The 16,478-nt window shown below is 43.7% G+C and overlaps 1 protein-coding gene across 1 annotated transcript in view; it reads left to right on the top strand.

The window, feature by feature from the left end:
* LOC124140365 (midasin-like) overlaps positions 1 to 16,478 on the top strand; it is a 158,930-nt gene that overhangs the window by 92,959 nt on the left and 49,493 nt on the right. Inside the window, exons 49-50 of the mRNA XM_048384590.1 lie at positions 1,129 to 1,211; positions 11,349 to 11,473. Coding sequence (XP_048240547.1) covers positions 1,129 to 1,211; positions 11,349 to 11,473 — 208 coding nt within the window. The remainder of the gene's footprint in view (positions 1 to 1,128; positions 1,212 to 11,348; positions 11,474 to 16,478) is intronic.

Genomic DNA, 16,478 nt, shown 5'->3' with positions numbered 1-16,478 from the left:
GAGGAGTTTTTGTGATAAAATGTAATACTATTACTGTTATGTACCGATATTAATTACTATATCTTTTTAAAAAAAATTCATTTTCGACGCCAATTATCCCAGATGTTCCTAAATGTGGCAGTTTTGGGTTTTCACATGACGGAGGAATGTCACTGTTGCTAATTTCAGTGTTCATTGTATGATATTGTTTAAAAAATATCCAATTGTTATGATATACTACTCAAAAGAAGTTAAAGAACACAAACTTGTTTCATATGACTATGGCTAATCTGTCATGTCATGACAGGTTAACTATGGTCATATGTAAAAATCAGGTATTCTTTAAATTCTTTTGAGTAGTTTATATATGTAGTTATTTCATTTCCAAAAGACACAGCTTCTATTAAATTATTTATATTATTATTATTATTATTTTTCTGTAATTATGAATTCATGACCCATGTACATGATGTAAGTGTTTAAGGTCTATTCTGTCTGTGTTACCCAGATGTATTCAGGTTATTTTTGCTGTGTGTTACACAAATGTATTTAGGTTATTATCTGCCGCCACAAAGTAGAAAGGGGATATAGGAATGGGTGCTGTTCATTCCATCTTTCCGCCCTTCCATCCATCTGTCCGCCCACCACGTTTTGTTTCTGGGCAGAACTAAAAAACCATAAGAGATATCTTAACAAAACTTGGCACATAGATAGGTCTAGTGGTGAACTGGTGCTTTTTGATAATTTGGGATTTAAAAATTAAAAATTTTTTTTTGAGTTTCCATGGCAAGGACTTTGACTTAAACCGAAAATGGTCGTAGTGCTCGTTCCCTGAGCAGATCTTGGAAACCATACAATATTTCTTCACCATACTTGGCACATAGATAGGTCTAGTGGTAAACTGGTGCCTTTTGATAGTTTGGGATTTTTGAAAAAAATTATTTTTTAGTTTCCATAGCATTGACTTTGACTTAGACTGAAAATGGCGGTAGTGCTCATTTCCGGAGGGCTAATGCCTTGCACACAACCAGACATGCCATATTGGTGGGGGATATGAGTAGTTCATGTAGTGTGTGAGTGTTACGGTATATATGTGTATACATATATATTTGAGTGCCCATGGTATACGCTTCATATTGCCTCCTGCAGGGTGTGTCTGCTGCTCCACCTGACGCTGGTGTTCCGAGACCTGCAGCCGATGGTGGAGACACTCTCCGGCCTCCAACACACAGGTGAGATACACACTTTACGTGCACAGTGAGCAAGACTATCTTGATATACAGTCAAATCCTGCCCATCTGGACACTATCAATGTAATCACGTGGCTAAAGAAATTGTTGCAGAATTTGTTGTATGTATGTGGATGTTCCTCAGCCCTACCTTGGAACTATCGGTACATTGGGCTTTCCTAGTCTCAACCTTTGGCCTTAACTCTGGGCCCATCTCTTGCTTGGGCCTATCTGTAAAGCTTGCTTGGGCTTATTTGTAAAGCTTGCTTGGGCCTATTTGGAAAGCTTGCTTGGGCCTACTTGTAATTAAAACTTGCCTCTAGCCTATCTACTAAGCTTGCTTGGGCTTATTTTTAAAGCTTGCTTGGGCCTATTTGTAAAGCTTGGATGGGCCCATCTGTAAAGCTTGCTTGGGCCTATTTGTAAAGCTTGGATTGGCCTATCTGTTTAGCTTGCTTGGGCCTATTTGTAAAGCTTGGATGGGCCTATCTGTAAAGCTTGCTTGGGCCTATTTGTAAAGCATGCTTGGGCCTATTTGTAAAGCTTGTATGGGCCTATATGTAAAGCTTGCTTGGGCCTATTTGTAAAGCTTGTTTGGGCCTATTTTGTAAAGCTTGTTTGGGACTATTTGTAAAGCTTATTAAAGCACTAGTCGTCGGCTCCTAAGTTTAACAGTGCACATCTTTTTGCACAATCCTCAAAGCTATCTGAACTGAGTTTCTGAACTGATATTCCTCCTGTCTGCTCAGAGAGAGAAGAGAAAGGGCTTTGTCGGATGCATTCTCAGTTCGTTTTTCTTAAGATTAAATGAGAAAATTAAAGATTCATCTTCATCTATTTGACAAGTCTGAGTTTTTAGCCATCCTGCATTGTCCAAATCTTTATGCCACAGCAGTTTGTTTGCGCATTCTAAGGTGATTTGGGAATATTTTTGTGGCTTTGACGCAGCCTGGAAATGATGAATAGGCCGTAAAAGATCCTATGCATGATATTAAGGTGCTTAATGCATGTTCGGTGATTTATATCATGTTATAAACCAACTAGATGAACAATTTGACACCGCGACAGCTAATTTGAAGGCAATTATCTGGTGAATGAATACATTTGCAAGAACACACAGCAGGGGGTAAGCAGGCGACAAATTTATGAATAAGTTCCGCAGGCAATGTCCCGAGGTCTGTGAATGTTGACTAGGCTATTGATTCCAGCTTTATGGGGGCTCTACGCCCTCAGCAGTGATGAGTTTACTGGGGCCAGGGGCACTTTTACCTTGTCTTTTATGAAAGTTGAAGTTTTCTATGAATAGTGAACTAGAAGGATTCTCTGTAATGATGGCGTGTGTGATTATTGAGGCTATATGGCGACTGTTAACTGCATGACAATCACGCATCAATGGCACTTGAGGCTGTGTGCTTAGCAAAGGATTGCTGTGTAGATGCGAACATTATTTACACATGGGAATGTGTGCAGGTTATTTTAGGGTATTTATGTATTTATATCATTCATTTTCCAGCGCTTTAGTATCCATCATGACGTGATGAACATTCATAAAACATTTTTTTTTCTTTACACCATGACACAAAAATACTTTATGGCAGAAAATATTCTGTTTGTTTATTCAGCTTTTCTATGGAATGTAAGATAAGAGAAGAAGTAATGTGTTTATTTATTGGTGTAGCTTGGCTGTTCTTTGAATTCTATTGTTCTACTGACTTCAATCGAATGTGGAGTGAGCTGATCTGCAGAAGTGAGAGAGGACTTGCTTCTCCATTTGTTTTAACATGAGATTTATAAGGCAAATTAAGAAATGTCATTTTCTTGCAGTTTAGTTAGTGATTGGTTTACCTTGGCCTTATGTGTACTGAACCTTATTGGAGTAGCCAAGTGGGTGATGTCCTTACTGAGGGCAAGACACGGGTTTGATTCCTACATGTGACAAATATATCTCATGTACAATCTATTCTTGCTGCCCTATTGTGACGCTGCTGCAATAGTGCTGCAGGCAGCATAACACCTCACTCACTCACTCACTCACTCACTCACCCCATCACTCACTCACTCCCTCACCCCATCACTCACTCACTCACTCACTCACTCACCCCATCACCCACTCACTCACCCCATCACTCACTCACTCACTCACTCACTCACTCACATCACCCACTCACTCACTCACTCACTCCATGCTTCTCAACCACAGAACAAGATATCTTGGTTCTAAAGTTAACATTTTAGTTGGGAGCTAAAGTCACTTTAAAACAATTTTTTCTCTTATAATTTCCCTGATGTGACATTTGCTTTTACTCTCAAGAAATAACCTCAGGAAATTTGCTGCATTAGAGCAAAAATGATATATCACTGGAAGAGACATTTAAACAAATTGCTTGGAACATGTTCACTATGGTTGTGAGTCGGCAGACATGATGTACAAATCAATAATATTTTTCAAAAATATTTAAAGTGATTATGAATGGCAGGCCTTGTTGATTTGCAATGAGTGTTGAAAAATTGTCTTCGATTAAGATATCATTTGAAGTTATGATTTTAAGTGAAAGTTTTCATTTTTGTTGAACTTATTCAACATGATTGTGAAAATTAATTGGGTTTCTATTTAACCTTTAAGTGAAAAAAATATAAATTGTAGGAAGATTGATTTGAAATGTCTGACTGAACGCACAAAAATTAACTTCACTAAATTCACTTGCCATTCAGATGAACGTCGAGGTGGAGTATGGTGACTATTGCATGCTATCAATTTCAATTAAAGTTAAAAGGGTGTACTTAAGAGGTTGATCAGATTAGATTGAAGAAGCAAACAAATCTCCCTTTGGTCAGTGTAATTTCCTTCACGTCGACTAGTACAACATGAAGATTGTGCAAGACACTCTGCTCCCTCCACTCGCATACATAGAGCAGCGTGTGAACAGCCAGCTCCCCAAATTGAATTGTTGCCAATATTGGGCACCAGATTGACATCGAGCATTCATAGTCTTGGTCACTACACAAAACTTATCAGTCTAAAAGCTTTGGAGCACAAAATATTAAGAATTGATATAAATATATGGCTTTTGTCAATGGGCCCAATTTGTCCAGATGCTAAAGAAATGTAGAAGAACATTTGGTGATTGGGAGAACAAGTTGTTTTTTGGTAGAAGTCTCGCTCACCCTAAAATATAGGAGACAAGGGCTGGGTCTTGCCATGTATGAAGTTAGATCCCCATTTCTGTTAGGAATTATTTTATATCAAATGTAACAAAAGAATAATGATGGGTATGTACAGAACACAGAGGTGAAGGTTAGTGTAATACACATAACAGGAGGTAGGGTAGGTGAGCGGGTGCATCCACAACTCAACCCACTCATGGTAAAGTTTAATCTCAGCTCATGGGTACAGCTTGAATCACATGATTTAAGACCATACTCACACATACATATACACTTGCCATTTCTTGCCAACTTGTCTTGATCTATTTGTTGAATATTATGTCGATCAGTTCTCTTACATTCGCTATATAATATGATAAAGATCCATACTGTTCAGTAAGTATTGTTTGAGTATATTTTGAATAAATATGTGACAGGACATTCATGCCTATTACATTGACATACATAGTTGACATAACTGAGGTTGATTTTATAACAAACACTTCTCAAAAGAAGTTAAATAACGCCTGATAGGTTCATATTATTATAGATAATCTGTAGTTAAGTGGTATATAATACAACAACAAATAGCTATCCAATATTCATTGATCCGATTCTTCAATAAGTCAGTGCAGTTCTTACAACCCGAGCCGATATCTTCTATATGTACATAACATACACTGGTACAATAATCTAGTTATTCCCGACTGGCTGTGACATACCATGCCGTATCACATAGAGGTCCAATCATAGAACTAGTTTGTAACTTCTTGGTGTGAGGGATGAGTGGTAGGACTTACCTGCTGGCTTGTAGTACATGGTAGCAGCTCTGACGGTATTCCTCCACACGGATCAAACTCCTGGATGTCCACTTTGTTGCAAATCACGGACAGATAAGCCTATTGATTGTGGAAGTTGCTCAACTTGCGTGTGTTGAAGTGATTTACCTTTAGCCAATGGTGTCTTAATACATGCTCCTCGCCTTCTGTAATGAGATTGGTGGAGAGAAGGGCTGTTCGCTGGAACGATGCTTGTGATACCACTCAATAAACGTGATTACACGAGTGTAGCGCAGGTAATCTGGCCAACTTACGCGTGGCGCTATTTGCATTAATGTCGAATTTTTATTTTGCTGCCTGCGTGCTGTCGGGAGAGAATCATGTAGGAATCGTCTTGAAGACATCCGTACCTAATCCTGATTGAGCCATTGTTGTATTCAATTTTCTTCGAGCTATCTCTCGCCTTCCAAGTCGCACTGATGTATACAAGTTTAAATATCGGCCATTCACTACCTACTGAATTGATTGCAAAATGTCAATAAGATCTTAATGACTTGAGCGAGCAAGATGAACCAATCACACGATTAGCAAGATTGAATTGAGCACGACCTGGGCACAGCTGAGTTTTGAGATCATGGAGAAAATCAAATTGTTTGCCATAAAAGCTGGGCACTCTAGAAGAGATATTCTTGTTCTCGGCAAATTAGGCTTTTCTTTTACTGGAATTCGGCACTTCAGCGCCAGTGGATATGTTATTTTCAGCAGCATCCTGAATGCAACAGTCCCGCATTGTAGGAAGGCATGTATTTGGAAGTAGTGTGTAGAGATCCATTAAAGTGGGGCAGTGTCCTCGGGCTAATTGTCGTGCTTGTTCCTGTTCGTCCCTGTCAGTTGTCACATAATCAATGTATTAATTTCCTCACTCCAACAACCCTTCTCACGTCCTTGCATCAAGAAAGAAAGTAAACGCTATAATATTGATAGAAGCTATTTGTAGGTTCTTCAAAGATGCTTCACTTATTGAAAGGATTTTTTGCGTTTGTCAATTTAAATCCATTGAACTAATAGAAATGACATTCGGGTTGTAAAAACATCTCCCCTGCAGGTTAGGATCATGTTGAACATGGATGTTAATTGGTGCGATCGGCATGTGCCAGCTGTACCGGCGGGCGGCAGTTGGTCAATACGTCTCGTACTTTCCTCGAGTACATGTGTGGTAACACCTCACCTGCCGTCTAACTACTGATGTTGTTGGAAAAGTTTACTTCTCATCTGGGGAAGGGGGGAATGGTTTCCTTTGATATTTGTTCAGCACCAGTGGTGTGCTCACTAGATTAGGCAGCAGATGAGGGGGAGGATTGATTTCCGATTCAGCTACAATGATTATAGAATTCAGTGACATGTCGCTCTTCGGGGTTAATTGAAAGAATATTTTAGAAGATAAAATGAGGTCTCATGGTGAGGATTTTGATTTGTCTGGAGGGTTCCCGATGTGATGGTGTGCTTGTAGCATCGGCTGAACGCAACATCGCCGACCACTGAGGAGTGTTGGGGGTGACTGAGTATTCGTTCTGTTGGGAGGAATTAATTTAATAGCTTTAAACAAAGTTTCGGATACTTCTAAGGTACAATTGTCTTTCCATGGCTATAAAGGGATTTCTATCATTTTGCATCCCGTGAAAAGCTGGCATGTTATTTCAAGAGAACTGCATGCCAGAATTTGATTATCATTTTTCAAGGTTCTAAATGCTCACCCAGTTTTACACTGGAAGAGTGAGTTTGATTTAGTGTTCTTTGAACAGTACCTCAGTCATGTAGTGTGGGAGGCAAGTTCAAAGTGAGGCAGGCCTTAATAGTCACCACATTGATGAAACCAGTCCTGGTGCTGACAATCCTAGAAACAGTCAGGGTGAAGTGAATAATAGGATTAGTCATAAATTCTCATTGTCCAAACTGAAGATATATTAATGAAATAAAATAATCTGCTCAGTAAATAAGTCTCCATATGATAGCAAGGAAAACAGTATGTAAAATGTGATGACCAAAAAGTAGGAACAAATTTATCCATTTAGTCTCTGCCTAGCTACCATACCCTCTTTAGAAAAATACAAGCGTTTTATTAAAATTTATTGTTTTAAAATATTTTGTTTTCTTAATAAAATTAATAAAAATAAAAGTTGAAAAATAACTTCTTATCTTCACTAATTTAAAAATCTCCCCCTTTGGAGGCAAATCTCCCCCAGTTTAAAGTCAAATCTCCCCCAGTTTAAGGTCAAATCTCCCCCAGTTTAATGTCAAATCTCCCCCAGTTTAAGGCCAAATCTCCCCCAGTTTAAGGCCAAATCTCCCCCAGTTTAAAGTTAAATCTCCCCCAGTTTAAGGCCAAATCTCCCCCAGTTTAAGGTCAAATCTCCCCCAGTTTAAGGCCAAATCTTCCCCAGTTTTAGGTCAAATCTCCTCTAGTTTAAGGTCAAATCTCCCCCAGTTTAAGGCCAAATCTCCCCCAGTTTAAGGCCAAATCTCCCCCAGTTTTAGGTCAAATCTCCTCCAGTTTAAGGTCAAATCTCCCCCAGTTTAAGGTCAAATCTCCCCCAGTTTTAGGTCCAATCTCCTCCAGATTAAGGTCAAATCTCCCCCAGTTTAAGGTCAAATCTCTTCCAGTTTAACGTCCAATCTCCCCCAGTTTTAGATCAAATCTGCCCCAGTTTTAGGTCAAATCTCCCCCAGTTTTAGGTCAAATCTCCCTTAGTTTTAAGATCAAATCTCCATAATTGTCATGATGAGGGGTTGACAGGTCTGGTGTTTTAAAACCCTAATTACCGGGGTAACGGTACTTGTTCATATGAACTGGTCCTTCCCATGAAAAGACATGTATCCATATAAGGACAGTATATGCTACTCAAGAAAAGTAAGGACCACCTTATTCTTTCATATTACTGTAATTAATGGTATAGTTACTATAGTAAACTGAAAGATTCAAGTGATCCTTTACCTTTTTTTTAGTAGTATAGTACAGTATGGAGATTGAGTGGATGCTGTTGAAATGTGTAAATACCTTGACTGCCATGTACCTGGTACAAGAGACTTACACAATTGGTTATCTTTCTTCAGGGTTTTCTGTGAACTGTAAAAAGTCATTCAATAGTCAAGTGAAAGTCAGGTGATTTTGTCGTGGTATGTCTTCCATCGTCTTGTGTCTGTCTTCCGTTGTGCCCTGTCCATCAGAAGCAGCTTCTTCCGAAATCCCTCCACTGATGTGGCAGCCTAGTTGAAAACCCCACTTGTCCCAGTGCTCAAGGGAAGCATTCTTAGAATTCTCGATAAATGCAGTTATGAAAGAATTAATGTCTATCCCATGTTTAACAATTAGCATCAATTTGTTGAATTTAGTCGAACTTGAACAATATTCATCACCATGTCAAAGATCAGAAACTGTCAAGTTCATATTCTCAACACTGACTCACATATTTGAAAGTTTCCAGCATGTGCAAGGGGCTAGAAATATCCTCATTATTTCCAAGTTTGTGTTTTTCTGCTGAAGCACACTACTGTTTCTATGGGAACATTCTCGATGTTAGCTTTGCTGAGAACACAGTACAACAGGTCGCCTACAGTGATTGGCAGACATGACAGTTATACTCCTTCACAGTGTTGAAGGACCTTTTACAATGTTGCTCTGAATTAACTATCAAAATGTACGAAAACAACTTGACATTCTTGCTTTCGGTCCACCAGTCTTCATTATTACGAGCGTTTAAGCGGAGGGCTCAAGAAACACACATTCTGATTGTCTGGTAGAGAATTAACCAGTGTTAATTAGGCTTTCATGTTAAAGGGGCACTGATCTAAAGCATTTCCTCGGGACTGGTTGTTGCCTTTGTTATTGTTTTTTCCCGTGAGTACCCGGATGATTTAGCAGAAATCTAGAAGAGTTCGTGACCTGTGCTGCGCAATTCGTAAGCGCATTTGTCACTTTTATTGATAGTATAAGGGGCGTATGGTCACATTGATCAACAAAATGAAATACAGTTTTGGAAATAATAAGGAAATGTAGGTATCTTTCTGGGTAGCATCAGTAATGGTGACGAAGTTTTGATAAGTCACTTGCTTGGTAATTGTGAGATTTTCGTTTACACTATTTTGACTTGCAACACAAAGTAAATATTTCTCCTGAGCATTGCTTATTTTATCGTGTTTATGTTTTTACAGTCAAAATGTCCAAAATTTTCACTTAGGAAATTTATTAAACGCCTAAATATTCAGTTATTTTACAAATTGACTGAAAACTATGTCCATCTGTATTATTATGTCAACGAATTCCAAACATTTTTATCTTGAATATCATCACCAAGAGACTGAAAATGTTACGATGAAAAGTACATTTCTGTTTTGTTTGGCTTCTAATCCCACATAATAATCTATTGTGATGTTTTTAGACCCTTTTGATCGTCTTTATCAATTTTAGTCAATCTGTTAAAGAAATGGACAGATTTTCAGTCAAAATGACTGAAATATTTACGCATTTTATAAATTGCCTGAGAGAATCACATTTTACAAATTGACTGTAATATATACATGCTTACAAAGGAAACGACTTGTGAAAACAACGTCTCTCGCGCATCGAAGAATTTTCCAACCAAGACGTAGAGGAACAAGAATGAATCTGTTCAATGCTACAATAATGAAGGAAAACAAAATACAAATATATAATTACAACCTACCAAATTTATGTGTATAATTTTAGGCAGCTTCCTTGTTCGAGGAATGTATACGTGAATATCCACACACAGGAACAATATCCCACACGTCTGCAGATGTACAAAGAAACTTATTTGATGTCACGTGTCTCTGTAACAATCAAATATTTTAAAATATATATATCATTTCGGGATATTATAACCCGTGTTCGTTTCTCAACTGATCACTTAGATTGTTTCAGGTGTTTCACATAGGTGTCAAGTCTTAAGGGTCGGCTGAGAAAGCCCACGTGACAACTATTTTCATAAAGTCCACGGTTCCTAAAAAAATCCATAGAGTTCGATAACAATGAGCAATCAATCAACGTATTATCGGTTAACCCTTTGAACAAAGTATGTTGTTTTTAAATCGTCACTTCACGTTATGGTATGAGTGTATTCCATTTGTTTTAGTAAACCTAGACATGTAAACACTCCCTTTTGACATATCAACTGTGCAAGATAACAGTGATTAATCAATCAACATATTTTCTGTTAATCCTTTGATGACTAGGAACGATCCGTTGATTTACAAAAATGTAAATCAACTGATCATTCATCTCTTGCTGGGCTGCCACGTGCATATTACATAACACACATTTCACCTCACTTCAAACCTGGATTTAGATTGAATAATTACCCCAAACACAATAAATGCCAAATGGGAACCTTTGTCAGGTATTCTGAGTGGTGCTACCACTAATTATACATAATAAATTCATTAACTGAGCTTCAAGTGAATGACGACAAATACACAAGTGTAGGGTTATACCAGAAAACGTGGGTGACAACAAGGGAGTAGTAATCGTATTATCCATGCAATCCGAAATCGGAAAATGCTTTCACTGCATGGATACTTTTTTTTATTATTAAACTATAACCATCTGGGGTATTTCCAAACGACGACATCCGACGAGCTCCGCCGTTCTTTTTGTCTGTTTAGGCTGAAGAAATTAATTAACATGCGCCCTTTGTCGAAATCTTTATTGATCACGGTTAACCAATCAGTGTTAAAAAAATGCATAAAACAAATATTGCTTCCAAGTTTATTTAGCTGTCCTTGCAGACGGTAGCCCAGGCTCTTGTCACGCTCAGTTGCGTTGCGTATCATCTGGGTACTCACGGGGAAAAAACAATAACAAAGGCAACAACTAGTCCTGGGGAATTGCTTGAGATCAGTGCCCCTTTAATTATGGCAATGAATTTAATCAAGAGTAGCCTCCCTTATTTCAAATACAACAACATCGGGTCAATTGTAATTGTCCAATGGCTCCGTAATGGGGATCATTAGCCTAAGATTTAGATATTAATGTTGATAAGTCCATGTATTGTGAGCTAGAGCTAGATCTATAGATCAACAAAAAATATCGGAAGTAAGAGTTTAATGGCAACTAGAAATCCCTGAAGTGACTATATTTTCAGTCAGTAATTGTGTTTCCTGGTCCTTGTTCTTCGTGATTGATATCCTTCTAATTTTGCAGTATCACAAGGATTCGCAACATCTACAGCCATTGTCCATTTGAGTAACATGTATGAGGAGATGGAGACAGAGTTGTCTGCCCTTGTTGAGAAGATGGACGTTGTTTCTGAAGCCACATTTACAAAGGTGAGTTCTTAGATTTTGAAACAATACATTGAGTGAGTGAAGAAAGTGAAGGTCCATAACTACCCCACATATCTCTGCTTTGTGTTGAGTGGGAATTTTCCTGCATTCAGTGTGTGAAGCCTGTTCTGGTGTTCACTGCTGTAATATTGTTGGAATGTTGCTACAAGTTGCATGAAACCTCACTCACTCACTCACTCACTGACTGACTCGCTCGCCTCAATCACTCGCCTCACTCACTCACCTCACAAACCTCACTCACTCCACACACTTCACTCTCACCACACCTCACCTCGCCTCACCCCACTCACACCTCACCTCACCTCACTCACACCTCACCTCACTCAAACCTCACCTCACTCACAGCTCACCACCTCACCTCATTTCATCTCTCTCAGTGTGTTGAGACATCTCTCTCTCTCTCACTCACTCTCTCACGTCTCTCTCTCACTCTCTCACGTTTCTCTCTCTCACTCTCATGTCTCTCTCACTCTCTCATGTCTCTCTCTCTCTCTCTCTTTCTCTTTCTCTCTCTCTCACTCTCACTCACTAGTTACGTTTTAATTTTCACATTATTCAGGAATAGTTTAACTTACATTTCCACCGTGTGAATTCCCAAGTTGCGTGTTCCGTGTCCAATGACTCACTGACCAGGCACCGGGAAGCACCAGACCCCGATCATGGGCAAATCAATGAATGTGCAATTTAATTAGGTGAAACAAAGTTATTAATAATCAATGTGAAGGAAAATCTTGATGGTATTTTTGCATGACATTTAACAAAATGCCATTTATTTGATGAATGGCTGTTCTTGTTAGCCTCTGTGACCCCGAGACTCTGGAAGACGTTCGACTGCTACTCTACGCTTCCTGATAGTTTCCTTGTCTGCAGCAGGGAGATCTCAGGCCAAGATGCTGTATTACATTAAGAAAAATTGTGCACTGATATTTGTTTCTTAATCTTGTTTAATTTTTGGCAGGATTTTATGTCGTCTATTTGCATTACATTTTCATTTATAAGGCAGAAAAAATTATTTTGGTTCACGGAGAATGTCCATATGAATTATACACCCACACATTACTGTCTTGTAATTTTGGCTCAGGCTGATGAGCTTAGCTCACTGGGGATGAAGGTCATGGGGGATGAAGCTCAAACCATTTGCAATGTTTGTCCATCTCTTGTCTGTCTGCCCATTGGATATATCTTCTTCTCTTAACTGGCTGAAGGGATACGTATGATATTTGGGGGAATGTCCAACTCAGATTTGTTCATGGAGTTAAATAAACTTGAAACTTGAATTTTTTAAAAATGCAGTAATTGAAATGTGAAAATAATCTGGAACTTAGGTTTGTTCATGCCAGTGAAAAGGATAGTGAAATGGTTAATGTTTTTCTTTTAATAACTCTGAGAATCTTCCCTGAAACAGATAATAGATTTGAAACTTCAGGAAGACATGTAGGACCAAGACGTGACTTGAATTTAAGTTGAAACTGTTACACAAACTTTGAAGCATCAGTTTTTTCAGAAACCATGAAGCCCAGGGAGCTGATGTTTTGGATATGTAGTTCTACAAACAGATTCAGAGTTAGTCATGCAATTTGAAAGGAAACTTTGACTTTGCACATCCCGGGCCTTCACATCCCAGGGCTCCACATCCCAGGGCTCCATATCCCTCCACATTCCAGGCCCCCACATCCCAGGCCCCCCCAACCCAGGGCTCCACATCCCAGGGCTCCACATCCCTCCACATCCCAGGCCCCCACATCCTTCCACATCCCAGGCCCCCACATCCCAGGGCTCCATATCCCTCCACATCCCAGGCCCCCACATCCCAGGGCTTCACATCCCAGGGCTCCATATCCCTCCACATCCCAGGCCCCCACATCCCAGGGCTCCATATCCCTCCACATCCCAGGCCCCCACATCCCAGGGCTTCACATCCCAGGGCTCCATATCCCTCCACATTCCACGGCTCCACATCCCAGGGCTCCATATCCCTCCACATCCCTCCACATCCTCCACATCCCTCCACATTCCAGGGCTCCACATCCCAGGGCTCCAAATTCCAGGCCCCCAAATTCCAGGCCCCCACATCCCAGGGCTCCACATCCCTCCAATTTCCAGGGCTCCACAACCCAGGGCTCCACATCCCTCCACATCCCAGGGCTCCACATCCCTCCACATCCTCCACATCCCAGGCCCCCACATCCCAGGCCCCCACATCCCAGGGCCCACATCCCGGGCCCCCACATCCCAGGCCCCCACATCCCCCACATCCCAGGCCCCCACATTCAAGGGCTCCACATCCCAGGGCTCCATATCCCTCCACATCCTCCACATCCCAGGCCCCAATATCCCAGGCCCCCACATCCCAGGCTCCCACATCCCTCCACATCCCAGGCCCCCACATCCCCCACATCCCAGGGCTCCATATCCCTCTACATCCCCCACATCCCAGGGCTCCACATCCCGGGCCCCCACATCCCAGGGCTCCATATCCCTCTACATCCTCCACATCCCAGGGCTCCACATCCCGGGCCCCCACATCCCAGGGTTCCACATCCTTCCACATCCCAGGCCCCCACACCCCAGGGCTCCATATCCCTCTACATCCTCCACATCCCAGGGCTCCACATCCCAGGCCCCCACATCCCAAGGCTCCACATCCTGGGCCCCCACATCCCAGGGCTCCATATCCCTCTACATCCCCCACATCCCAGGCCCCCACATCCCAGGGCTCCATATCCCTCTACATCCTCCACATCCCAGGGCTCCACATCCCTCCACATCCCAGGGCTCCACATCCCTCCATATCCCAGGGCTCCACATCCCAGGGCTCCATATCCCTCTACATCCCCCACATCCCAGGCCCCCACATCCCAGGGCTCCATATCCCTCTACATCCTCCACATCCCAGGGCTCCACATCCCTCCATATCCCAGGGCTCCATATCCCTCTAAATCCTCCACATCCCAGGGCTCCACATCCCGGGCCCCCACATCCCAGGCCCCCACATCCAAGGGCTCCACATCCCTCCACATCCCAGGCCCCCACATCCCCCACATCCCAGGGCTCCATATCCCTCTACATCCCCCACATCCCAGGGCTCCATATCCCTCTACATCCCCCACATCCCAGGGCTCCACATCCCAGGGCTCCATATCCCTCTACATCCCCCACATCCCAGGGCTCCACATCCCAGGGCTCCATATCCCTCTACATCCCCCACATCCCAGGGCTCCACATCCCAGGGCTCCATATCCCTCTACATCCCCCACATCCCAGGGCTCCACATCCCAGGGCTCCATATCCCTCTACATCCCCCACATCCCAGGGCTCCACATCCCGGTCCCCCACATCCCAGGGCTCCACATCCTGGGCCCCCACATCCCAGGGTTCCACATCCTTCCACATCCCAGGCCCCCACACCCCAGGGCTCCATATCCCTCTACATCCTCCACATCCCAGGGCTCCACATCCCAGGCCCCCACATCCCAGGGCTCCACATCCTGGGCCCCCACATCCCAGGGCTCCATATCCCTCCACATCCCGGGCCCCCACATCCCAGGGCTCCATATCCCTCTACATCCTCCACATCCCAGGCCCCCACATCCCAGGGTTCCACATCCTTCCACATCCCAGGCCCCCACACCCCAGGGCTCCATATCCCTCTACATCCTCCACATCCCAGGGCTCCACATCCCAGGCCCCCACATCCCAGGGCTCCACATCCTGGGCCCCCACATCCCAGGGCTCCATATCCCTCCACATCCCGGGCCCCCACATCCCAGGGCTTCACATCCCCCACATCCCCCACATCCCAGGCCCCCACATTCCAGGGCTCCATATCCCTCTACATCCTCCACATCCCAGGCCCCCACATCCCAGGGCTCCATATCCCTCTAAATCCTCCACATCCCAGGGCTCCACATCCCTCCACATCCCGGGCCCCCACATCCCAGGGCTCCATATCCCTTTAAATCCTCCACATCCCAGGGCTCCACATCCCTCCACATCCCGGGCCCCCACATCCCAGGGCTCCATATCCCTCCACATCCTCCACATCCCAGGCCCCCACATCCCAGGGCTCCATATCCCTCCACATCCTCCACATCCCAGGCCCCCACATCCCAGGGCTCCATATCCCTTTAAATCCTCCACATCCCAGGGCTCCACATCCCTCCACATCCCGGGCCCCCACATCCCAGGGCTCCATATCCCTCCACATCCTCCACATCCCAGGCCCCCACATCCCAGGGCTCCATATCCCTCCACATCCTCCACATCCCAGGCCCCCACATCCCAGGCCCCCACATCCCAGGGCTCCATATCCCTCTAAATCCTCCACATCCCAGGGCTCCATATCCCTCCACATCCTCCACATCCCAGGCCCCCACATCCCAGGGCTCCATATCCCTCCACATCCCAGGGCTCCATATCCCTCCACATCCTCCACATCCCAGGCCCCCACATCCCAGGGCTCCATATCCCTCTACATCCTCCACATCCCAGGCCCCCACATCCCAGGCCCCCACATCCCAGGGCTCCATATCCCTCTAAATCCTCCACATCCCAGGGCTCCACATCCCGGGCCCCCACATCCCAGGCCCCCACATCCAAGGGCTCCACATCCCTCCACATCCCAGGCCCCCACATCCCCCACATCCCAGGCCCCCACATCCCGGGGCTCCACATCCCGGGCCCCCACATCCCAGGGCTCCATATCCTTCCATATCCCTCCACATCCCAGGCCCCCACATCCCAGGCCCCCACATCCCTCTACATCCTCCACATCCCAGGCCCCCACATCCCAGGGCTCCATATCCCTCCACATCCCAGGGCTCCATATCCCTCCATATCCCTCCACATCCCGGGCCCCCACATCCCAGGGCTCCATATCCCTCTACATCCTCCACATCCCAGGCCCCCACATCCCAGGCCCCCACATCCCAGGGCCCACATCCCAGGGCTCCATATCCCTCTACATCCCCCACATCCCAGGGGCCGT

This window comes from Haliotis rufescens, unplaced genomic scaffold, assembly GCF_023055435.1.
Source record: "Haliotis rufescens isolate VD_foot unplaced genomic scaffold, xgHalRufe1.0.p SCAF_5, whole genome shotgun sequence".
NCBI lineage: Eukaryota > Metazoa > Mollusca > Gastropoda > Lepetellida > Haliotidae > Haliotis > Haliotis rufescens.
Note: the sequence above shows the minus strand (reverse complement) of the source record. Positions and strands in the feature narration are given on the sequence as shown.